The 26,349-nt window shown below is 49.6% G+C and overlaps 1 protein-coding gene across 1 annotated transcript in view; it reads right to left on the bottom strand.

The window, feature by feature from the left end:
• Positions 1-26,349, bottom strand: part of KIF26B (kinesin family member 26B) — a 516,667-nt gene that overhangs the window by 9,468 nt on the left and 480,850 nt on the right. The window contains exons 11-14 of the mRNA XM_040263613.1: positions 22,149-22,311; positions 17,739-21,147; positions 3,954-4,156; positions 3,344-3,494 (exon numbers count right to left, since the gene is read on the bottom strand). Coding sequence (XP_040119547.1) covers positions 3,344-3,494; positions 3,954-4,156; positions 17,739-21,147; positions 22,149-22,311 — 3,926 coding nt within the window. The remainder of the gene's footprint in view (positions 1-3,343; positions 3,495-3,953; positions 4,157-17,738; positions 21,148-22,148; positions 22,312-26,349) is intronic.

Below are 26,349 nucleotides of genomic sequence, written 5' to 3'. Positions count from 1 at the left end.
ATCTGAGGTGACTGATATTTCTCCTGGCAATCTTGATTCCAGCTTGTGCTTCTTCCAGTCCAGCGTTTCTCATGATGTACTCTGCATATAAGTTAAATAAGCAGGGTGACAATATACAGCCTCAACATACTCCTTTCCCAATTTGGAACCAGTCTGTTGTTCCATGTCCAGTTCTAACTGTTGCTTCCTGACCTGCATACAAATGTCTCAAGAGGCAGGTCAGGTGATCTGCTATTCCCATCTCTTTCAGAATTTTCCACAGTTTATTGTGATCCACACAGTTAAAGGCTTTGGCATAGTCAATAAAGCAGAAATAAATGTTTTTTCTGGAACTCTCTTGCTTTTTTGATGATCCAGCGGATGTTGGCAATTTGATCTCTAGTTCCTCTGCCTTTTCTAAAACTAGCTTGAACATCTGGAAGTTCACGGTTCACGTATTGCTGAAGCCTGGCTTGGAGAATTTTGAGTATTACTTTACTAGCACGTGCTGCTGCTGCTGCTGCTGCTAAGTCACTTCAGTCATGTCTGACTCTGTGCGACCCCATAGATGGCAGCCTACTAGGCTCTTCTGTCCCTGGGATTCTCCAGGCAAGAGTACTAGAGTGGGTTGCCATTTCCTTCTCCAATGCATGTGTGAGATGAGTGCAATTGTGTGGTAGTTTGAGCATTCTTTGGCATTGCCTTTCTTTGGGATTGGAATGAAAACTGACCTTTTCCAGTCCTCTGGCCACTGCTGAGTTTTCCAAATTTGCTGGCATATTGAGTGCAGCACTTTCACAGCATCATCTTTCAGGATTTGAAATAGCTCAACTGGAATTCCATCACTTCCACTAGCTTTGTTTGTAGTGATGTTTTCTAAGGCCCACTTGACTTCACATTCCAGGATGTCTGGCTCTAGGTGAGTGATCACACCATCGTGATTATCTGGGTCATGAAGATCTTTTTTGTACAGTTCTTCTGTGTATTCTTGCCACCTCTTCTTAATATCTTCTGCTTCTGTTAGGTCCATACCATTTCTGTCCTTTATTGAGCCCATCTTTGCATGAAATGTTCCTTTGGTATCTCTAATTTTCTTGAAGAGATCTCTAGTCTTTCCCATTCTGTTCTCTTCCTCTATTTCTTTGCATTGATTGCTGAGGAAGGCTTTCTTCTCTCTTCTTGCTATTCTTTGGACCTCTGCATTCAGATGCTTGTATCTTTCCTTTTCTCCTTTGCTTTTCACTTCTCTTTTTTCAGAGTTATTTGTAAGGCCTCCCCAGACAGCCATTTTGCTTGTTTGCATTTGTTTTCCATCGGGATGGTCTTGATCCCTGTCTCCTGTACAGTCTCATGAACCTCAGTCTATGCCAACACCCTGCCTATTATCCAGGGAATAGTCAGCATACAGCCTCATTGATTTTTTTTTTTTTTTTGGTCATTCTTGATTTTAATTCATCTTGAAGGGCCAGTCTCTGAGCTTCTCCTTTCATGTGGCCTTCTTTCTGTTCATTACTTTTCTCAGCATAAAAAAAAAAAAAAATCACTGATTCCTGACATGAACAAAGGCAAGAAGGAAGCAATTGTTTCCTGGAAGCATCTACATTTGTACCGATGTTTAAGCAGCTCCCTTCCTGGGAAAAGTGTGACTTTGTAAGATGAAGACAATTGTCAAGGCTGCCTCAGGCATAAACAGCTCTCAAAAATGTTAATGAAAGGATAAAAAAGGAAGAAGAGGAGCTGCTGAATGGGTGTCCCTAGGATTCTGAAGTGCCAGAGGATTCATGGAAGAAGGAAAAGGGTGTGTACAGGTGGGAGAGACCAGCATTAGGCTCCATGTTTATGCCATGGTCAGACTTCAGCTAATGTCTTTGTTCGTGTCTTGTCTGCCCCATCACAGCTTACAGGGAAATATCCTGGAGAGCAGGAGTTTGTGTCTCTGTCAGGATTTCTAACAAGGGGCCCCCTTTGGTGCACCAAGCAACCAGGCACTGAGGAAATCAAATTCCTCAACCCTTTGAGAACGGCTATTTTCATTAACTCTAATAATACAAACACTAATTACTACTAAATACTGAGCTTTCATCACTAGCAGGCAGTGTAAGGAGCACTCGACCGACAGTAGCTCATTCACTCTCCCAAGAACTCTATGAGATGGACAAATCATTACGTTTTCCATCTGACAGTTAAGGAAATCAAGGCTCAGAGAGGTTAAGTGTCTTACCCGAGGTCTCACAGCCACACCCAGAGCGGCTCTGCATGACTGTGGCTGACACCACATGGTATAACTCAACATGATAAGATGCATCGTGATAACTGGCCCCAGTGTCCTGTTCTCCTATTGGCTTGTTTGATCCTCACATGAACCGATGGGGTACTCAAGGGTGATGTTATTACTGCATCGTTATGGAAAGGAAGCCACCTGAAGACATGCTGTGAAAGTGGCAGGGCACAGCTAGGAGGCTGGCAAATTCTGTCCTTTCCTCTTTGCTCAGGATCATTTCACCCAGTCTTTTTCTTAAACCTCAGCTCCAGACTCTGCCTGTCATGCTCCCTGCACTGACCTGGGAATGCTGGGAAGAGGTGCTGTGACATTCAGGGGTCAGTTGTGAAGAGAGGGAGGCACAAGGAAGAGCTGGTGAGTGCAGGACAGGAAAGGAGGGAAAGGAATTCTAGTGGAAGTAAGACATTTTATTCCAGAGGCTAAATTGTCCAGCACTGGGCCCCATATCACTGAAACAGTTGGGACCAGATCTGAGCTTTATTTTGTGGTAAATGGAATGGTTAGGAACAAATAAATAAGAGACAATTGAATCTATCTTTCAAAGAGAGCAAAATTGTTCTGAATTGTTACTAGATGGTCGCTGTCATCCTGGGCTTTCTATTAAATGGAAATAACACTGTGAATGTTATTCTTTTCACTCAAAAATGTGGTTTTTTTTTTTGTTTTTTTTTTTTTTTGCTTTCTGGGTTCTTTGTGAGGCTTTTCTAGGATTGCACATTCTGCCCCCTTAAGAGCTCTATAAATTCTTGTCTATTTCAGGCTAGATATGCAATGTGATTTTGTGGCCTGGGAGCAGATTTGTAATATAGCCTTCATATCTGGGTGATTGTCCACCACATGCAGGGGGGAGAAAAAAATATCTCATTTTCAGGCACTCTGGACTGAGACACACAAGAAATAATCAGGCAAGAGCAATGGTCACCACCCCGCTGCCCCCTCCTCCCCATCTGCTCCCAGGAGAGTGGGATCAAGCTCAGGGAAGCTGCCTCCAGCCGACGGGCAGGGGTGGGGTTCAGACAGGGTCTGTCCCTCGGCCTGGTCTGTTTAGTGGGTGAACCCAGGAGTCGCAGTGATGGGCCTTACATTCACTGAGCCACTTGTTAGGGTCCAGCATCAGATACTGTTTGGTTGTCTCCAGCTCCTTCATCAGCCATTCGTACTTGGCTCGGACCTCCGCGATTCTCTGCTGGCGATGCTCCAGAATTTTCAGTTTTGCGTTAAAACACATGACCTCCTAGGACGCAGATGAGAAGGAGACGGGAGGTGAAGAGGGGAGGAAACAGGGAGCTTCAGCTCCAATCCAGCCCACGCAACCTCTTCTGGAAAGAAATACTTTTGCTTATAGTCTGTGCAAGGAGGGTGCAGGGGGTTCAGCTCTGACGCCCACGCACAGAGACAGGACTATCACAGGCTTATCCCAAATTTAGAAGGCGATTGGCATCCCAAGCTGGAGCCAGAAAAGCCCGGAGAGCCCACCAGCTCTCCCCGTCTTTGAACCTTCCACGTCTCCAGGTGGATAAATAGGCGGCTCTCCCGAGGAGCTGGGTGCACAGGCCTGGCTGCCGGCCGGAGCCCTCGCCTCCCACCCGCGCGGAAGCCGCTGAGGGTGTCCGGGGCCTGCGCCCCGTCTCAAGCACTGCCCCCGGGGGGCCGACAAGGGGACCTGCGGGGGCATGGGGTGGAGGAGGCTCACCTTGCTGCTGCCCCCTCGTCGCCTCTGCAGCCGCTCCACGTCGTCGATTTCATAGACTTTAATCTCAAAAGGTTCCCCGAGGCCCCTCTGGGTGCTGCGCAAGGGGCCATCCACCCAGCGAACGCCCGCGCTATTGGTGGGTTTTCTCACCGGGGAGGGGGTGTCAAGGGACAGCGCCGGGATGAGCCTCCGTCTCTGGGAACCTAGGTAGGGAATTAAGTCCACAGATAATAGTTTTGAATTTCTTTGAACATATTTTTTAATTCAAGGGGTGGGGGCGTGACAGCCTCCTCACCAACCCCACCCTACCCCGACCTGCGGGAGAGCTGTGTTTGAAATGCTCCAACCTCCCACCACCTCAGCATTCACTTCCTTTCACTGGCACTTGCCTTCATCTCCACAAGTTCAACCCCCACCCCCGACCAGGGGTGTCCCCCTTAAAACACACGGGCTAGAGGACACTAGAACTGACAGCCACTCTGGCTATACCCTCAGCATGGACACGTGTTAGCATGGAATTAGAGATGTTCAGTGTTAGGGGAAAATAGATGCTAGGATTTGATACTGTAGTAGGAGGAGTTTATTTGCTTCTAACAACAACACTGGAATCAGCACTGCTCATGCCAGGCCCTACTGGACATGCTCTACACACTGTGATGGAGACTGCTAGCTGTCCCCCAATACCTGCCCTCCTCTTCAACCTCAGCAAGAGACCCCGAGTGGGAGTTGGATGCACAGGGTACCAGGTGTACCCTGTGTAGTGCCTGTGACTTAAGCTCCACCAGTGCAGTGGAAGTGCCCTTTGCAACAGCTGTAAGAGAAAGTGTCCTGAAAAGGTGAGGTCTGTCCTCCTTGTCCTCTCTCCTTTGTCTCAGATGGAATACGGCCTGCTCCCCAGTCCATGCCGTGAAGATTGTAAATAACAGATAAACGAGACAAGCAGCCAGGATTCCTGGTACCCAGGAGACCTTCACATGATCACCTATGCACTTTTTTTCTTTTTAAAAAAGATTTACCTTTTCTAGAGAAGGTTTGGAGAAGGCAATGGCAACCCACTCCAGTACTCTTGCCTGGAAAATCCCATGGACGAAAGAGCCTAGTAGGCTGCAGTCCATGGGGTTGCTAAGAGTCAGGCACGACTGAGCGACTTCACCTTCACTTTTCACTTTCATGCATTGGTGAAGGAAATGGAAACCCACTCCAGTGTTCCTGCCTGGAGAATCCCAGGGATGGTGGAGCCTGGTGGGCTGCCACCTATGGGGTCACACAGAGTCGGACACGACTGAAGCGACTTAGCAGCAGCAGCAGAGAAGGTTTAGGTTGACTGCTGAATTAAGAGGAAGGTACAGCGAGTTCCCATATACCAATCAGGCCCCACAGACCCACAGCCTCCCCCACCATCAACATCCCCATCACAGATGTACATATGTCACCACCGATGAACCTGCACTGACACGTCTTTAAGCATATGGACACCCAGAGTCCATAGTTTACACCAGAGTTCACTCTTGGTGTTTACGGCCTATGGTTTGGATAAATGTGTAACGATATGTATCTGCCATGATAGTATCACATACAGTATTCTCATTGCCCTAAAAACCCCCTACACAGACTTTTACATGAGAAATTAATCTTATATTGTTATTGGGTTTTCTGTCACAGACAAGCCTAGTATGTAATTCTCACAGAAGCAGAAGGTAAGGTACAAAAGACTTCAATAACTTGCCCAAAGTCTTAGTATTACGTTGTTTAAAAAAATCCATTGCCCACATTCTCCACCAAAATAAGAAATATCAGATAATAAATGATCTTCCCAAAGGATGGGTTATGATTAAACACTACAGAACATGGCACACAGTAGGCTGCGGTGACTGAGGATGGACAGGAGGGTGGTACTGCAGACCAGGATGAAGACCACAGGCGGGGATCGTGATATCTCAGGATGCTGTCACTGCCTGTATTCTGCTTCAGGGTCACGATCTTACCTGTATCTTTTTTGTTAAACATCTTATATTTTACCCCTAGTCTGAGTGGAGGGAATCTGTGAACTAGGAAACCAACAGTAGCCTCCCTGTGAAATGAATTTGATTGCTGGGTCTGCAGCGAGATGCCTCTATCATCCTTGGGACTTCCTTGAAAAATTGACCTGGTACGCATCTGGCTCCAAAGTTTGCCCACCTCTTGGATTGTTGATACTCTTTAGCTGCTGGTGTCTGTATTGCGTTTGTGGTATTTGATTGCAGTGCCCCTTGATATCTGGGAAGAGGGGTGGGCCAACACTGTAAGGGTCGAGCAGAATATGTAGGGGTGAAGTGTACTGTTATGCCATTTAAGATGGCTGTTCTCTTGCTTTCTATGCATTCCCCTGCTTAACCAGTCCCGGCTTCATTCACATGACTATCCAATCCTCTTAATTGGCTTAATCAATCCCTGGTAACCAATGAGACTGCTGCTGCTGCTGCTGCTAAGTCACTTCAGTCGTGTCCGACTCTGTGACCCCACAGACGGCAGCCCACCAGGCTCCCCTGTCCCTGGGATTCTCCAGGCAAGAACACTGGAGTGGGTTGCCATTTCCTTCTCCTTCTCTGCATGAAAGTGAAAAGTGAAAGTAAAGTTGCCCAGTCGTGCCCGACTCTTAGCGACCCCATGGACTGCAGCCTACCAGGCTCCTTCGTCCATGGGATTTTCCAGGCAAGAGTACTGGAGTGGGGTGCCATTGCCTTCTCCGACCAATGAGACTACTTGACATCAACTGCGCCTGTAAATGGTAGCCTCCTTCTCCCCCAAGTAGCGAAAACTGCTGCCATGTCCTGCCTGCTGCACAAGGTGGGGTGTCACTCCAGGACCCTTTGTGTAAGATCCCCTGTCCCTAAACCACTGATGTCTCTGTTGCTGTCTCCCAGCTCTTTCTTCGGTCTGGGCCAACTATAAGGTTTGCAGGCCTGTGGGGTGCAGCCCAACACATACATCATGCAGATTTGAGCCCTCAGAGGCAGGTCTCTAGAGGATTATAAGAAGCAATCACTAAAGGACTGTCAGGATGGGGGGCCCCAGTGCACCAAGCACCACTTTTTTTGGTGACTGGTGACATGTGAGTGAAACCATGGCCTGGCTTCTGAGGATGAGGTCTAATCTTTTCACCCACATCTGAAGTGGATCTAGCCTCCTGCTTTGGGTGACCACCAGGTTTGTCCCCCTGGCTCTGGCCCCTTCCCCAGTAGGAGGCTGCAGGCCTGGCCTCCTGGTAGGGAAGCCTGGTGCTGCCTCAAACAGCTGCATCTCAGGAGGCAAACACCCACCTGGCACCTTCTTTCGCCAGGACCAGACATTAGGAAGCTTGCTTTCTCCTAGAAGGAGGATGGTTGGGAAACATGGCACCATCCCAAAAGGTTTATCTTGAAGCTGAAGGGAGCCAGATCTAATTTAACTGAGAATGGATATGTGGTCCCTCCTGCATCTGAGGGAAGACAATGGAGTCTGCGGGAAGCCTTGGCTAGCTGCTGCACAGAGAGGCTGAGCTGATTCTGCTTTGAGATAGAATGTGTGTCTTTGACCAGTCATTATAGTGACCAACTCTTTGCGACCCCATGAACTGTAGCCCACCAGGCTCCTCTGTCCATGGAATTTTTCAGGCAAGAATACTGGATTGGGTTGCCAGTCCCTTCTCCAGCGGATCTTCCCAACCCAGGGATCGAACCCAAATCTCCTGCATTATAGGCAGATTCTTTACCACCTGAGCTACCAGAATGGACCTCATTAAAGTCAGATTTGAGTGAGAGTGAAGGAGGGCAAGAGAACGTACACACCATGATACGGCAGCCCTGAGAATACAAAGGATACAAAGCACTGAGACTTTTCTGGAGGCCCCGGGAGATGGGCTATATCGGTCAGTGGGCTGCTGTAAGGGGAAGCACTGGTCCTTACAGCACCACCCCTGCGGTGTTTGGGGAACTCTGGAGGAGTGAGTGCCCTCTCTCCCCGACTCTCCCTCCATCTTCCTCCCCGATTCCAGTTGGTTCTGCTTGTTGCATGCTGGCCCAGTGTGGCCTGTGTGACGTGATGACCCTTCCAAAGAGAAAGACACTGTACTTTTCTCCAACTTCAAGAGATCCAGTGACTTCTAAGAAAAGCTTAAAGTACCATAAGCTCAGAGAGAAAAAGAGCCAGAACTCTTTGAAACAGAACCAGGGGGGCCAAGGCACAGGACAACCTTCTCACCACCCTAGGGAGCTAGGAATGTGAAAAGCCACTCCCTGCAGCTCCAGGTGGTGGCAGTGGTGGTGGAGCAGCGTTCAGGGCAGTACATGCCTGTTCAGGGCAGTCTTTCCTTCAGCAGACAATGAGGGACTCTAAACACAAAGTCAACTTTCCCTACAGAATGTACTCTGTCCTCTAGGCTCGCTTGGTGTCATGTCAAATCTCATCTTGGGGGGCCAGATCTTTACCTTGTGTATGTATGCATGTGCAAACACACATGCACACACACACACACACACTAACTTATGAAACTAGGAAGTGTCAACCACTGAAGATGCCAACCACTGAAGTAAATATCTGTGTCCCTTACAATGGAAATGAACCAGCCGGTAGTTTGGGGTTTTTTTTTTTAATTGGCCTGAGCATGCCAGCTGACTCTGAGCCAGCGGTTCTGCCTTTGGGGCTCAGCTCCAGTGAGACATGGCTGCTGCAGAACATGCGTGGAGGCTAAAGAGCACCGAGCATCAGTGGGAAGATGTCCAGCTCTCAGGGACAAGGAGACTCTGAGCGGCCTTCAGGTGGAGCCTTGGCCCTCGTTCCTCAGGCTGCAAACACTTGTCATGGGACTCCTGGTAAGCCCTATTTTCTCAGTTGGATAATATATACTCAGCCCCTAGGGAGGTATATGTATGGGCATTGTGCCTGCTGCAAGTGCTAAGTCGCTTCAGTCATGCCCAACTCTTTACGACCCTATGAAATGTAGTCTGCCAAGCTCCTCTGTCCATGGGGATTCTCCAGATAAGAATACTGGAGTAGGTTGCCATGCTCCCCTCCAAGGGATCTTCCTGACCCAGGGTTTGACCCCATGGTTCCTGTGGCTCCTGTACTGCAGGCGGATTCTTTACCACTAGCACCATCTGGGAAGCTATGTGGGCTTCTATCTCAGTGCACCCATCTCACTGGGTGCGTGGGTCCAGACATTTCCGGGATGACTCTAAGACTCTGTTTATGTGAGAAAAGGGAAGAACTGAGGAGGCTCATGGGATGGGTGGTGTATCACTTATCTATCACTGTGTGACCAATTAACCCTAAACCCAGCAGCTAAAAATCACAAATGTTGGCTCTCTCACACATTCCTATGAGGCAGGGATCTGGGAGAGGCTGATGGAGCCGGCAGTTTTGGCTGAGGGGCTCTTGTGATCTGCAGTCAAGTTTTCAGCTCACGAGATAGGGCTGCCATCATCTGAAGGCTCGACTGTGGCTGGGGCATCCACTTCTAAGCTCAATGTTGTGGCTGTTGGCAGGAGTTTCAGTGCACTGCCTGGTGGGCCTCGGCACAGGGCTATTTATGGCATGGCAGCCAATCTACCCAGAGCAAGAAAGAACAGCTCCAGTGTCTTTCACAACCTAATCTTGAAAGTGACATAACCATCACTTTCATCTACCTTATTCAATTGGACACAGAGACCAACCCTAGTAGAGTATGGGAGGGGATGAATCAAGGGTGATGCCAGGAGGCAGGGCCCATTGGGGAACACCAAGGAGTCTCGTTACCACAGATGGGAAAATATCAGGAATTAGGGTCACTCTCTATTAGCCTCCTCATCTCTCCAGGGAACCCCATGAGATGAGAGCAGAGATCACCCTGATTGGTGAGAGAAAAGTAAAGAAGCCTGAAAGGAGAATGACATTTTACAGGGCTACAGTATCCTGATAGAGATATTCTGAAGGCTAATTTCTGTTATCTTTTTTCCATGCTTTTTTGCAATCTTCTCAACTTCCTCACCATGTCAATCAAGCCCTGCCAGGGTGAGAAGTGAGTGCCCAATGTCAAGTGAATTGCAGTCTAAGGGCTTCTCCTGTGTGTAGTGACTGGCTATCTTGGATTTTCTCAGAGTTCTGAATTTCAGTTCAGTTCAGTCGCTCAGTCATGTCTGACTCTTCGCTACCCCGTGGACAGCAGCATGCCAGGCCTCCCTGTCCATCACCAACACATGGAGTTTACTCAAACTCAGAGTCGGTGACAGCATCCAACCATCTCATCCTCTGTCATCCCCTTCTCCTCTTGCCTTCAATCTTTCCCAGCATCAGGGTCTTTTCATATCAATCAGTTCTTTGCATCAGGTGGCCAAAGTATTGGAGTTTCAGCTTCAGCATCAGTCCTTCCAATGCATATTCAGAACTGATTTCCTTTAGAATTGACTGCTTGGATCTCCTTGCTGTCCAAGGGACTCTCAAGAGTCTTCTCCAACACCACAGTTCAAAAGCATCAATTCTTCAGCACTCAGCTTTCTTTATAGGCCAACTCTCACATCCATACATGACCACTGGAAAAACCATAGCTTTGACTAGATGGACCTTTATTGACAAAGTAATGTCTCTGTTCTTTAATATGTTGTCTAGGTTGGTCTTCAAGTGTCTTTTAATTTCATGGCTGCAGTCACCATCTGCAGTGATTTTGGAACCCCCCAAAATAAAGTCACTGTTTCCACTATTTTCCCATCTATTTGCCATAAAGTGATGGGACCAGATGCCATGATCTTAGTTTTCTGAGTCACACCCAGAAAACTAAATCAAGGCAAATTTGGCCTTGAAGTACAAAATGAAGCAGGGCAAAGGCTAATAGAGTTTTGCCAAGAGAATGCACTGGTCATAGCAAACACCCTCTTCCAACAACACAAGAGAAGACTACACATGGATATCACCAGATGGTCAATACTGAAGTCAGATTGATTATATTCCGAAGATGGAGAAGCTCTATACAGTCAGCAAAAACAAGACCGGGAGCTGACTGTGGCTCAGATCATGAACTCCTTATTGCCAAATTCAGACTTAAATTGAAGAAAGTAGGGAAAACCACTAGACCATTCACGTGTGACCTAGATCAAATCCCTTACAATTATACAGTGGAAGTGAGAAATAGATTCAAGGGATTAGATCTGATAGACTGCCTGAAGAACTATGGATGGAGGTTCATTCTGAACTGGAAAATCAGGTCCACAAATGAACTGATATCACCCAGAACTTGCATCCACTATTGAGGGGCCTCCCTGCCCCTCATGTCTCCTCCAGAAGTACACTGGTAATCTTACTTGGGGTGTGGTGGGGAAAATTGAGGATAGGGCCAGGGGAATGTGGTAAGACCAGAGGAAAGGAGTTTAATGCTATGAAGGGAATTTCATAGGTTTACTCAGGTGTCCACCTGATTCATGGTAACCTGCCCCAGCCCAGCTCTAGGGACTTGACAGGCTGAGTCAAGTGCTGAACAGGCCTCAAAGAAGCTCCTGCCAGGCAGCTCAAGCCCTGGGTGCGTCTCGGAACCGATATGCTCCCTGGCTGGCTTCTCTCCTGGGCTTTCTGGATCTGGGGTCACACCACACTGGGGCTTGCTGCAGTGGAAATGAACTTCACTTAAACCTAATTTCACCTGTTTACTCAGGTGCCCTAGCTCTGCTGGAAACAGCACAGGAAACAAAGGTGCCAAAATGCCATATCATCACTTGGAGAGAACTGACCACAGGGCTTTGGTCTGTGTCCCCATAGAAATACAAGTTCTTGGATTTCCAGCATGCTCTCAAGAAGATGCTTCCTGCTCTCCGCTGAGCCCAGTCCCTGCCAGTGACCACTCTATTCCAGGCTCCTGGAAGGTTGGGGAAGTGCCTTAGTCAGGCAATAGTGGTGTGGGACCTGTCAGATGCAGCTGTCTGGTTTGGGACCACTCATCCTGAACCAGCCTCCCCACTGATGCCAGTGGGTCATCAGAAGGATTCCTTCTTCTCTATCACTCCCTGCTCATCAGCCCAGCATTCTGTATGGACATGGAGACGTCAAGTGTTAAACAAAAACCTAAAGTTGATAAGTGCTAACAGTTTTGCTGCATGAAATGGCCCCAGTTTGACCTGAATTCCTTGCTCTCCCAGCCACTCCAGGCTTGGCTGCCAGCTGCATATATTTGGAGGGGCCCCCAACCTGTCATGGCCCATCCCACCCTATTCTCCACAGCACTGATGACTCCAGCAAGGAGTCTGATGTCAGGCCTTCCATTTTTACCATCACTGAGTGCAGATAACAGTGTCCACACTGAATCTGAAGATGCTGCTTCTTAGGTCAAGTGTCAGAAAACACAGGCATTCCAAGTGCCGAGGCCCACAACATGCCTTGAGGGACATACAGATGCCCACCTCGGCCGCCCATGGAGAGCCCGCCATATCAGCTTGCCGGCCATCACCCTCCATCTTCATTCTGACCCAGGGAAGCATCACTAGGAAGACAGTGAGTCAAAAAGCAGAAAGCACCGATGCTGAAAGGCTGCCCGGGCATCAGCGATGAGGAGGGGGAGGGGAAAGATCAGTGAGCATGGATTTACTGACCAGCGAGGGCCAGCCAGCCCCAGGCCTCCCAGATGGATGCAGATGTGGCTGCATGGGCAGCTGTAGGGCTCGAACTGATGAGTGAGCTTGTCCCAGGCTGCAGAGGAGATGGGGAGATGGCCGGTAATGGACCTGTCCTCTGGGCAGAGCCCAGGCCCCTCACATGCTCACTCGGTGCCTCTCAGCCCTGCACCCACCTCCACCCACACTGCACTCTAAGGAGCTTCCTCAGTGTCTTAGGGAGCCAGACTTTTCTATTTTTTCCAACTTATTGTCAAAAAGCTGTTTTATTTGGAACCCTTTCTCATCTGTTTCTAGATGAAGTCTCTTAGAAACACTCTAGTAATCTTAAATCAGCCAGCAAACCACTCACTTTAGCCCTGTTTCCATTAAGCTAGAGACCACTGTGTTTCCTGAAATTCATTAAAACAAAATAAGATTGCACCTGAGAACCGAATGGACCATGGGGAGGGGACAGAGTGAAGCATGGTGCCCTAGGCCCTCGGAGGAGTGACCAGTCACAGATTCCAGGGCAGAAGATCTGTAAACTGAACCCATCAGTCAGTAATGTTTACTCAGCTCCCAGGGAAGGGAAGGCACAGTGTCTGGTGCTTAGAGTGGGAAAGAAAATAAGAGGTTGGGTTCAGTGTTTAAAACACAGGTCACCAGCAGGGCATGCAATCAGAAGTACATAGAAAAGAACTCAGCTAACTTGTAGGACCACACTACCAGCCAGCCAACCAACCAATGAATCAAGCAACGGTGTCCACCTGATTCATGGTAACCTGCCCCAGCCCAGCTCTAGGGACTTGACAGGCTGAGTCAAGTGCTGAACAGGCCTCAAAGAAGCTCCTGCCAGGCAGGTCAAGCCCTGGGCGCGTCTCGGAACCGACATGCTCCCTGGCTGGCTTCTCTCCTGGGCTTTCTGGATCTGAGGTCACACCACACTGGGGCTTGCTGCAGTGGAAATGAACTTCACTTAAACCTAATCTAATTTTCATACTTCCCTAGCCAGCCTGAGAGACAAGTGGGGAGAAAGAAAGAAGCCAAGGGGGTAACACACCAGGTGTGGGGTCAAGTGTCAGGAACATGAGGAAGATGAGAGAGAGAGAGAGAGAGAGTCAGGGAGGGCCCATGTGATGGGTGATATAAATGAGCCATCAGTGGAAAGCTGGGGCCTCAGGTGGGGCCCAGCTGATGCAGCCACACAATACACTGCCCATCACTGATTCATATACTTTTAGCAACTGATTATCAGTTGCTAATCTACAGACAGGTTGAACATTTGCTCCCTACCTGGACTGGCTGTCATAACTCTACTTCATGCCTAACAGTTACACCTACATGTCCGTGCACCAATCATAGGGGACTGGCAAGGAACGGTGGAGGGACAGATAAAAATCCATCAACAAAAAGCAACCCACAGCTTCTGTCACCTTATGACACTCTCAACCAAGAACCTATAAATGACTCCCCATTGCCAACTGCAATAATTCTTATCATAGTTGCCAGATGCTCAAGGAATAACTTGATCTGGGCTTACGTTTTCTGTTTATCATCACATCCATTAAGACTATTACCTTTATTGAGTTAATCCCACTCTGTTGTCCATAAACCATGCTCTTACTGCCCCAAGCTGCCTCAGCTGACAATGCCCTTTGTCCCAGCATCCTTCAAGGCCTGGCTCAATCCCAGTGTTTCCCTATAGCCTTCTTCAGCTGCTCTGGGCCATCTTTGTCTAAATATTTCCTCCACTTAGCCCTCACTTCCTCACTCAGCACTTGGCAATGCATCTTGGTTCCTGGTTCACTGTTCTCTGTTTCATGTTCTTTGTCCTTGCTCGCCAATGAGATTACATACTTCTCACAGTGGCTTGGTTTTCTATGCTACCTGCCCCTTCCCAAACACATATAACCAAGCTCTAACAGCACAGAAGAGGTCTGATCAATGTTTAACAACTTAAAAATAAATCCCATTGACTATGCATCATCTTATGGAAAGGAAGGCATATTATCACCAATATTCTTTATGTTATTTGCATCATCTTATACAGCGTGAGCATAGAGAGACCATGGTGGTTCTCTACCAACCCCTTCATTTTACTTCTATGTGAGAAAACTGAAGCCCAGAGAGTATAGCTATTCCCTAAATGTCACACAACCCAAGACCCCAAGTCTCCTGCCTTTCTAGCTCAGACTTCCCACTGCACCATGCCCATAGGAAAAGCCCAATTCTGCTCACTCTCCACCAGCATAGATCTCCAGGAATGGGACTGGAAAGGTGAACCATCAGGATGTTTGGTTTCTCTACCTGCACTACAAAGCACTCAAAGAGCTCAAGGTTATCTTCCTAGTAATATATTTCTAGTTTGTTTTCACCAAGGAGATAACAAAAGAATTGAAGTTTTCCAAATTCGAAAGCAATCTCCACTAACAGGTGACTGCTTGCCTCCCCTGCAGTTCCCAACATCTCCAGTAACTGTAAAATCCAGCCATCGAGCTAGGAATTTCCTTTGAGGAGCTTTATGGCTTCTCTTAAAGAAGTTGCCTTTGATTTATGCTGATCATGTCTGACAGCCAGCATTTCTCTTAATAATAATCATAAATAAGTGAGACAAGGTCACCTCACATGCAGGGAGCGTATCTCCACTGCCATATCCATTAGGGAGCCCAGGATCTTCAGCAGCTGCTCACAGAGGTTTGATGCCCTTAGCACTCTCTATGAAATCCCATCTCTGGCACCTAGCCTGGTGCTTTGATTGTACACCAACAGCCAAACCTAACGAGGGACCTTCAGAGAACACATTTACAAACAGAGGCAGCACCAAGCAAGGACATGTATGTGCAGGGCCTGTGGTCCACTTTCCAAGTAGTTACCTTAGTTTTTCTTCCCCTCTACTCCAGTGCAACAGCCAAACCAAATAATTCAAGTAAAAAAAAAAAAAAAAAAGAGAGTAAAGCTATTGAAAGAATAAACTGGATAGGTAGAGTCAAGATGCTAAATTAGAGTATGTGAAAGCACTCTGTAACATTCAAATGTACGTGGGCACATAGCAAATGTCTCACAATAATCTGGAATTTGAAGACCAAAATTGCGTAGATTCTAATAAATAAGGTTTATCAAACAAGTATTGGGAAGGAAAGACTTTTTTTTTTTTTTTGGCAAAGGCTCTGGCTTAAACTTTCTTGCTATTTTTAGTAACCACTATCAGTACATTTTAGTGCCCTTGACTCTGAAAATAGGACCCAGCAGTTGTCATGTCATATGGAATAGATTTCTGTTCTCCACTTGTATTATATGGGATTCTGCTCCCAGGTCTGGTGGTAAGATTCAGGGCCAAGGGCCTGATGTGGAGCACCATCAAAGTGAATCAAAGCCTGATGCACACAACACCTGGGAAATAAAAATGTTGAGATTCTGACAGTCACGATGACTCCCAAACATGCAGGGAGGCGAACATCCTCATGGCATTTCATGATCTGCGATGGGATGGGTGGATGGGGCAATCTATTGATACCTCATAACATTTAGAATTACAACATGACTCTGGTGTCCCTTGAAGTGTTTTTTTTTTTGTTTTTTTTTTTTTTAGGCAGACAAATGGTTTACCGTGTGCACTGACCACAGTCCTTACATCTGAATTGAAATATTCCAGAGTTTGTGCCTGTCTGTAGTGTGAGAATAGAAAAAAGCAACCCTGGGGTTGAGAGAAAAAAACCTGAGAAGCAGTTGCTGGCTGGAGCAGCTGCAGGAAAAAGGAGACCTTTCTTTTGGGTTTCATCTCATCTTTTAATTCCAAATGTGCTGGTGGCATCAATATTCCACTGGGCAATGGTTTCTGAGCACTCCAGGTTCTACAGAAGGACCACAGTGTAGCTAAGGACAGGCTAGGAGAGCTGGACAACAGGCCACTCACACATCGACCAAGGTGCAGAATTGCATGTGAGGCTCTGCAGGAGACGCCTTCATTACAAACAAGTCCCGCGCTAAAGATGAGTGGGGGCAAGTTCTCTGAAGGTGGTTGAAGAGCAAAGATGAGTCAGCAAAATTCTCAAGGAGCTAAAGTTGTCCTTGGTTCTGTCTTCTCTTTGTCCCTTTCTCTTTTTACTGACCTTTCACCTCACCTACCCTATGGCCACCTGGGCCATCAGCTCTGACCTAGGTCCTCTTCTCCTTGCCCATCACAACTTACTGTCACATGTTCCCCCAAACTCCAAAGAGACAAATTAGTGGGCTTTATACATGGCAGTTCCTCCAGAGGACTTATTTGTCTTTTGATAGGAGGTTCCTGGACACAGCAAAGACTTCCTCCAAAAGCATGCATTTTGGTTCCATAGTGAGGGCGTGGTGTGCTGTGTGTGTGTGTGTGTGTGTGTGTGTGTGTGTATGAATGTTGGATATTTCAAGCCTGTGGTGGGAGCCTGACTGTTCCACCAGTGTGTGTGGAAGGGGTAGTGGCGTGGAGGAGGGGCTGCCCCCACGGCACCTTCCATGAGACAGTGGGCTTCATTCAACCCCAGAGAACGGCTGCTAGGCTCTGGGGGCCACGGGGTCATAAGGGTAGCTGCTGCTGCTGCTGCTAAGTCACTTCAGTCGTGTCCAACTCTGTGCGACCCCACAGATGGCAGCCCACCAGGCTCCTCTGTCCCTGGGATTCTCCAGGCAAGAACACTGGAGTGGGCTGCCATTCCTTCTCCAATGCATGCATGCATGCTAAGTCGCTTCAGTTGTGTGTGACTCTGTGCGACCCTATGGACAGCAGCCCACCAGGCTCCTCTATCCACAGGATTCCCTAGGTAAGAATACTAGAGTGGGTTGCCATTTCCTTCTCCACATAAGGGTAGCTACAATGACCTGATCCCTTGAGTGGTTCTAAGCTGCAGTATTCTTTTTCCTTGAGCAGAGAAACCAGGGGTCTGGGCCCAGAATGGGGAGATCTCATGCAGGAAGAGGCCTCTTCCCGCCCCCCTCCCCGCACCCCTACCCCTGACAACCCACGGCTGGTGAGTGAGGAGCAGTGCCCTGGGGGCCTGCCTTCTCTCTGGGCTGAGACTGAGGAGCATCACAGCCTGAAGCCTGAGCGATGCCCTGACAGAAGGTTGGTTTTGACAGTGATGGCTCTGTCCCCAGCAGGTGACAGGTGGCAGGGACAGGGGTGCCTGGGCTCCCATCCCTGCATCCCAGGCCCACCCCGCGCCCACCAGATGCCCACGTCTACCTGCGTTGGCGCGCTTCTTTGGGGCTTTGAGGCTGCGGCAGCGCCCGCCCACGGAGCTGCTGTTCTCGCTCATGGAGTCCTGGGTGGACGAAGCACTGCCGGTGGCCTCGCTGTCGCGCATCATGCTCTCATAGCCACTGCTGCCGCCACTGTGGTAGAAGAGCGCCGTCTTGCCCATAGCGGGCGGCAGCTCCCCGCTTAGCACGCTGCTGTTGTCGCTGCCGTGGCCGCTGCTGCAGCGGTGGGGCCGGCGCGGCGGTGTGATCTTGCTGTAGGGCGAGGGCAGCGGGGCGGCGGGCGCCGGGCGCTCGTCGGTGGGTACAGCTCGCTCCTCTGCCTCGGGCCCCGCGCGCCCGGGCGGCCCTCGCCCGCCCGCGCCGCCCTGCAGCAGCTCCGAGATGCGCCCGTTCACCGCCCGCAGGGGCAGCTTGGACGCCAGGCCGGAGCCGCGGCTCCGGCTCAGCGACTGGGTGGACCAGGACATGTGCTTCCCGCCGGGGGGCGGCCCGGAGCTCTGGCCCACCGCCTGCGGCAGGGACTTGGTGGAGAAGCTCAGGGTCTTGGTGGTGGAGGTGGACAGGCTGCGGGCCTTGGGGCTGGCCAGGAGCAGCTTGCTCACGGCGGAGATCTTGGACTGGCTGGCCTTGGGCGAGGCCCCGGCCGACTGCGTGGGGCCTGGGTTGGTGGGTGAGGCCCCGGCGCTGCGGCCTGGGCTCCTCCCTGTGCGGGGCATTGTGCTGTCCTTGTTCGCGTGCAGCCGGGAGCTCATGGAGGACAGGCTCTCCGCCCTCTCCAGCGAGAGGCATTCGTAGTGGCTGACTGTGGTCCTACCCAGAGAGTTGGTCCGGCTGGCCAGCTGCTCCAGCTTAGCGCTGAAGAGCTTGCTGCTGCTGCTGGCATCCTTCATCTTGCTACTGGGCTCGTCGGGGAAGCTGGCCAAGAAGGGTGCAGGTTGGTTTAAGGGGCTGCTGGAGCTGCTGCTGCAGGCGCTGTGCTGTGGGCTAGCCCGGTTCTTCTGGTCCAGGCTGGACTTCCGGACAGGGGGCAGTGGGGGAGTCCCTTTGGGCCGAGCCAGGACACAGTGCTTGGGGGACGCCACCTTCCTTTCCAGGTTGGCCTTGGAAGGCTGGGTGCTAGAAGCCGAGCCAATGCCGTTGGTCTCCGAGGCGCAATGGTAGAAGAGGCTATCTAGCTCCTCCTGCCTGCTGGCTTTCTGAAAAGCCCTGGGAAGGCTGCTGGACTTCAGGCTTTTGTTGAGATGCACGGGGCTCTGGGCAGCCACACTGGGCAGGGCCATCTCACAGCCATCCACCACTCTCCTGAAGTTGTCGGCCCCTGGGGAGGCAGACACCTCACCGCTACTGTTGCTCAGCCTGTCACTGGGGCTGGCCTTCTTGTCCTGTTCTGCTCTGGCTTCAGACTTTGGGGGTCCCGTGGCTGTCTCAAACCTACTCCCTTCTTCTTTGGGATAAGCATTCTCTTTTTTCACCTCCTCTTCTCGTTTCAGCCAGGGGTCCTCAAATTTCATCTCTTTCTTTGCACCACTTTCCTTGCTCTCCTGGGACTGGGCTGCTCTGGGGACTGAGCTGACGGTGGCCAGGGACGCCTCAGGCTCCTGGACGTTGCGGGGGCTCATGGCGATGCAGGGGTATACCGTAATGTTGGTCTTCATGGGGATGTACCCTTCACAGTTGCTCAGACTGGCCGTATTAGAGATGGTAACCATGGCCTTGCCCAGGGTGGATATCTTGCAGCCTCTGATGGGGGCTGCCTTGTTGAAGGAGTCTTCCCCCATTTCAGACAAGACGAGCAGGTTGTCGGGGCCTGCCTTGGGCTTCTCCCGGCACACCACGGCAGTGTTCTGGATGCTGCCGACGAACTCCGAGGCCGGGGGGTCTGCCATTGCTTCCCCGTGCCCAAAACACGCCTGTGCTATGAAACTGTGGCACGGCTGCTCGCCGTCACTGCCTGTGCTCATCTCACTCAGCCAGGAGCTGATGGAGGAACGTCTGCTCCCCACCTCCCGGGCCTTCTCGTCCAGGTTCAGCTTTGGGAGGGGCAGGAACTGAGTGATGCTGACCTCAGACACAGGAGCCACGTTTGAGTAGCACTCCAGGTCCTCGCTGATGCTGCCGATGATGCTGACAGGCCGGGAGCCTGAGGCCAAGGCCTGCACCGAGCAGTCGCTGTTGAAGCTGATGATACTGGTGGGGCGGCCACTGTCTAGCACCCCGCTGATGGTCAGCTCCTCCACCAGCGTGAACACCAGCTCGTCCTCCCCATTCAGCTCCAGAGGCTGCTGTACCGTCACCATCGTGGTGCTCAGAATCTCCTTCTTGGAATCTGGGGAAGTTGCTGCCTGATGATCGCCATCCACAGGGGTTTCTGGGAACCCTTCGCTCCCAGTAGACATGGATTTCTTCAAAACCTGGGGGCTCATTCCGACCGGGGGGGTGCGTACCTCAGGCTGCAGCAGGGACTCACTAGACACCATGCCCGAGTCCTTGCTCAAGGTGGGCAGCGGTGCCGGAGAAGGCAGGACCCCCTTCTGGGTGTAGACTTTGCATCTCTGGGAAGGAGAGCTGGCCGGCTTGTACTCTGAGGTCTTGGACAGGCTGGCGATGCCCAGCCTGGGGGAGCCCATGGGCCTGGGCTTGCCTTCCACAAAGCCACAGGAGTTCAGGCTTTCCCGGCTGCTCCGGAGGCTGGGGCTCTGCGTGAGCTGGGAAGAACTGTGCTGGCTGCTGCTGCCAGGGACGCTCCGCGGTGAGGCAGGGGTGGGGCTGTTGGTGAGTAATGCGGCAGGGACCGGGGAGTGATTCCTCTGCACCTTGGAGGCTGGGGGCTCCGCACTTTCTCTGTCTGTCAGCTGGCCGTCTGAGCCATCATCTTCCTTATCAGACTCACAGAGCGGGCTTGCCCCGGCTGCCTGGCTCAACGGGACACTCTTGCTTGCCTGCTCCGCCCCATACTGGGCTGGCAGCTCTTCAAAGGGAAACTTGCTGGGCTCCTCGCTGCCATCGATGCAATCCAACCTCTCCTGCAGCTCGGCGAAAGTGTTGCACTTCAAGCAGTCCCTTTCGGATTTGCCAGCACCAGCCTCTCCGGCCTCCGTGGACCGGCTGTCACCCCTGGCCTTCTGCAGGGCTGGCACGATAGGGACAAAATCTGGGGGCCCCTCGTTGTCAGTGAGCTCCTTGTCAGAGAGGGCTGTGCCGTTTGGCCCGATATAGATGACCGTGTCGCAGGACTGCTCGCTGCTGGAGGAGTAGTCAGGGTCGCTGGACAGGTGAGGGATGGGGAAGTCTGACTCAACGGCGGCCCTGGCGTGGAAGGGTCTTAGCTGGGTGGGTCTGCGCATTCTGCCTTCCTCACAGGAGCTCTCTCCCCCAGAGGAGCTCGATGTGTACTGTGAGTGAGAGGGAAACAGTTAGTGTGGCATCGTGGGGCAACCGGCCAGGTGACTGGCAGAGGCCATTGGCTCCACGCAGGCCATCCAGACCCCGGGCCATTACCCAGGTGTGCCAGGCCAGGTGCCCCAGCTCTGCATGTCATGCCCTCATACTACTGTGAGGCACACTGGGGAAGCAGAGGCTGCTCATGAAAGGTGACCGGCCCAGGTCCCATGTGACCTACTAAGGACTGGAGGGGGTCACTAGTTTGCACCCCCAAGCCATGTATGACAGTTTGTGCCAGGGGACACTGGTTGGAAAGATGTGCTTTTGACCAAATATATGTGTGTCTATATATAAATAATTATTTATATATAAATATATATATATATATAAAGGAGGGGGAAAAGCCCCCACAAATCACCAGGTGTCCACAGACCAGACTGACCACAATCATAATGATTTTCTCAGACATTCTTGTCATACTGCCACTGTCCTGGCTTTGCCTCTGCCTGAGAAAATGAGCCCAGTGGTTTCATCAACCATAATCAACCACTGAATTAACAGGACCACACCCTTTGGTCTGAAAAAGTGTCTCCTGGGAATGCACAGGAAGTAGGGTCACCTGAGCAAGGAATAAACAGTCCCCTTTGGGATCAATCAGCTGAAGGACCAAGGTAGGCAAGATACAGACTATGGATATTTCCCATCGCTCTTAAAAAGTTTCACCTCAAAGTCGTGATCGTTTAAACTCTCTAAAGTGAACCAAGCACTCCCCATCAGGAGTCCAGGCTGGATGACTGAGGAAATCACCAGCAGTGTGGGGGGACGGGACTTCTGTATCGGCCAGGAGGTAGTCCTACCCTGAGGTGGATGCTGAGCCAGGCCTTCGGCAGCCAAGCTCACCAGGCCCCTGGTGCTGGGGGATTAGAAATATTGATTCCACTCTTTCTGACTCAGTTCCAGGGCAGGTCTCCGAAAGCTGCTTCCTCCTCCACACCCCCGGCAAACCCCTTACCTTCGTTTTCTTTTTCTTCATCCTCAAGACTCGCGAGGCGATCTGGATGGTGGACAGGGTTTCGGCGTAGTTCCCAGCGGCGGCAGAGATGTGAGCGATCATGGTGGTGCGGCAGTTCACGTTCCCCAGGGACTCCCGCAGCAGCATGGTGAGCTTGCTTTCTCTGCCAACAAAGTGAATTAAGGCTGCATTAGTGGGCCATGCTTCACTCTGGCTGTCAGGGTAGGACTTCGGGCCCCTACATGGCTTGCTGTGAGCAGTGGTTTTTTTTTCCCTTTTTTTTTTTTTAATGCGTACTAATTAACATCATCTTCTACATGAAGCTATTTGTAGTTGGCAGCTGAGCCAGTGCTTCTAACCCCAAGGATGGAGAGCATGCAGAACACCTCCCTTGGCACCACTGTCCTGGCTGTGATGGGTATTCCTGTGTGTCTATGCATACAACACTGCCCAAAATGAGGCCTGGGGATAGAAATGAGAGGCAGGGATGGGGAGAGAGCAACTCTGTGACCCATGATTGGGCATGCTGTCTGCACATCGGGCCTTTCTCTGCACCAGGCAATCCCTGCAATAAAAAAAGCACTTTCCCAGCCATGAACTTGTATTGAGCTATGTGTTTACAATACAGGGCAAGGTTTCTTTTGCCAAGGAGTTGCACCCACTTTATTGCCATGGTCTCTTAACATATATTTGCACAGGGTAGTGACAAAGGAAAAGGTATTCATATTCCTGATTAAAACCGGGGACACTCACACATAGACCCAAGCACTCAATCAGCAACAGAAGGCAGAACTTTCTAGAAGGGACTCCTCTAGGGATTTTGCAGGTGCTGTGTGGGGCCAGTGGCCTGAGTAGTGAGGCCCAGGAGTTTACAGATGGTGTTTCTAGGCCCTTTAAAAAGTGATATGAAGGAACGACTCATGTTTTTTCTTCATTCCTGAACTTGTCTTGACATTCTTCCTGCCTTGCTTTTAAGAGGCTTCTGCTTACGTCATCAACTCTTGCCTCTTAACTGCTGCCAAATGTCATTTTGTCTCTGGAGCCGTCCCTGATCCTGAAGTCTGAGGGAGCCTCTTTGCTTCCCATGCCCTGTGTTGAGTTTGTTTTGCCAGAGGAGAGGGGTTTGTCCTCAGGTTTTAATCAGGTTGTCAGGGCCTCCCTCGTGGCTCAGATGGTAAAGAATCTGCCTGCAGTGGAGGAGACTCAGGTTTGATCCCTGGGTCAGGGAGATTCCCTGGAGAAGAGATTGGCTACCCACTCCAGTATTCTTGCCTGGAGAGTTCCATGGACAGAGGAGCCTGGCATGCTACAGTCCACGGAGTCACAAAGAGTCAGACGTGACTGAGTAACTAACACTTTCACTACTTTCAGCAGTCAGCCATTGGCCCCTCCCCCAACCCCCCTGCACCCCAGTCAGCTCTCTGGAGAGAGACTGTCCAGCTCAGGAGACCCAGTGTGACATGCAGGCCCCTGTCAGCAGAGATTAGACCTCAGAGACAGAAAACCACTTCACATGTGACCTGCATCGGACCTTCGGGAGAAAAGACGTGTAAGAGCAATAGTTTCCCCTCTCCATCTGGGACCAATTAAGGTGTCAGTTCAGAGATACTGGGCTCACTATGGCTCAGTGCCAGTGCAATTTAAAATATATCATAGTTTCCCTTCAAGGAAAACACTCAGTGATAAAAGTGGTGGAACGACAATGCTATGGACTGACTGTTTACATCTCCCCCAAATTCATGTGTTGCAGCTTAACGTCCCATGTGATAGTATCTGAAGGTTGAACCTTTGGGAGGTGATTAGGTCATGAGGTCCAGAGCTGACAACCAGATGGGGAAGTCAAGTCTCATTCCTGGCACACATTCTCAGTACAGACATTGTACATGGACAAGTCTAGGCCTTTGTCTTCCATATGGGAAGTGGGAGATACATCCCATCAGAGTTAAGTTGTGATCATATATGGTTAATTCTTATTAGTCATGACAGTTATTTTTATTACGTCTCCAGGAACACTGAGCTAGTGAATGCTGAGCCATGCCCCTAGGGGAAATATGTGGGTTTATGTTCCTGAGACCCCTGGGTCACAATATTTCATCAATTGATCAACACATAACCTTGTTTTATGTGCATATCTATTTAAAGACATCCTAATTTCTATTTCTTTTAGATAATGAATTATATGTACCTTCTATATAATAAAACACTAGCTGAGAAGGATTTAACATTTCCTTGACTCTGGGTAACATGACCATAAATTTCTTTGGCTTTCAGCCTTACAATATTTTCCACTATGCTTTAAAAGAAAAAAAAAACTGGGCATATTATGAATCCACCAATACAGCCCGTTTCCACAGTATCATCATACACTTCGATGTTACTTAAGTACTTTCCAGAACTCTGAAGCATATACATCAGTGAATTTCCTTTTCCTGGATGTACCATATTGTTGATTCATTAACACTGAACTCACACCAACAGCACTATATCATGCCTGAATGAAGCCTCTCTCACACATGTATTTTTTCTGTAAATCACAGCCTTCTTGCACTAGACAACTGCAGCACTATACCTGGGGGCTACTTTACACAGTGAAATCACCAACAAAAAGCATAGAAATACAAAAAAGTGTCACTGAATAGACTGCAAAAGAGACCCTTGTGTACATGATGAGAGATGAAACAAGAAGACAAAGCTGTTGGCTTGTCCAGTCTTAGCTGGGAACATGTGCTCTGGGTGGCTCAAACTTTTTATTACTAAGCATGTCTGCTAATTACAATAAAACTATGGATTTTGAACATAATTCACAACATAGAGTCTGCAAATGATTCTGAGGATCAACTGTACTATGAAGTTCTTATGGATGAGTCTTGTTCATCAGTTGCTCTGCTGAAGGCACACCCCATTTATTTATCCACATGGCCCTGTAAAGGCCCCAGGAAAAGATACCAAAGATGAAATAAACAGATATAGCATTGTTGTATCAAACTGTTTGCCCTGTGTGTTTCCACATGATTCCTCCATTCAAAAGTCAATCATAGGACAATTTTTATTTTTAAGTCCACATTATTGGAGGAAGCCAGGGCCTGTGAGTTGCTTGGCAACGAGCATTTTAGCTCTCCTTTGGAAAGCCAGTAAAACTGCCAGCAAGATTGTTTCACATGGGCCTCTCTAGACTCTAAAACATACCTGATGGGAGTGAAAGATGGTGTCTATAAAGTTTTCATTTTTTTCTACCTCATCATGATCCTTTAACTTGGAACAAAGACAATTAAGTTGGGGAGAGAAGGTGAAAAAAGGGACAATCTGTAGGTTTAACTCACTGTCTTTGGCAGGAAAATAAAAAGAGTGAAAAGTTTCTAGGGCAGTGATCAGTTCAAACTCAGCCTGTACCTCTGCATAGACATTGAGGCAAGAGGAACAGGAGAGCACAGGTGCAGAACTGCTGGCCACCAAGCCCCAGGGCCAGGGTGGGTGAGAACTTAGCCTTGGGGACCCGTGCGAGAAGGATGGGTTGGGCGGGTTGGGGAAGGACGGGTGACGGAGTAGGGTTGACTGGGGTCTGGGAAGGACCACGCCGCTCTTCTTTCAGACAGTCATGTTCTATGCACACATATTCCACTTCCCTCCCACCCCACTGCAGATATTTTTTAAAACAACTTTTTGAAAAATGTCTTGCTTTTCAAAATAAGTCAACCTTTTATTAGCCATAGCAAGAGAACACCAAAAAAAAATAGCATAATGAGTAAATTTTCATTAATTTTATCAGAACACGACAGAGCATGTAGAACTCTAGGACACGAGCTGACAAACTGAAGCCCATCAGCCCAATCCAACCCCCTGCCTGTTTTTGTAAATAAAGTTTTATTGAGACATGGCCACACCAATTTGTTAACATATTGTCTCTGGCTGCTTTCACACGACAACAGCAGAGGTGAATAGTCATGACAGAACCCATATATTTGCTATCTGGTCTTTTACAGAAAAAGTCCATTGACCCATGCTCTAAAGTATTAACAAAAGGTGGTTTCATTTTAGACCGAGTGCCAAAAAGTTATCAACAAGAACACAGAGGTATGTCTTAATTTCCTTGTGTACGTGCTCCGTCGCTTCAGTCATGTCCGACTCTTTGTGACCCTATGGACTATATAGCCCATCAGGCTCTTCTGTAGATGGGATTCTCCAGGCAAGAATACAGGAGTGG

This window comes from Oryx dammah, unplaced genomic scaffold, assembly GCF_014754425.2.
Source record: "Oryx dammah isolate SB20612 unplaced genomic scaffold, SCBI_Odam_1.1 HiC_scaffold_21, whole genome shotgun sequence".
NCBI lineage: Eukaryota > Metazoa > Chordata > Mammalia > Artiodactyla > Bovidae > Oryx > Oryx dammah.
Note: the sequence above shows the minus strand (reverse complement) of the source record. Positions and strands in the feature narration are given on the sequence as shown.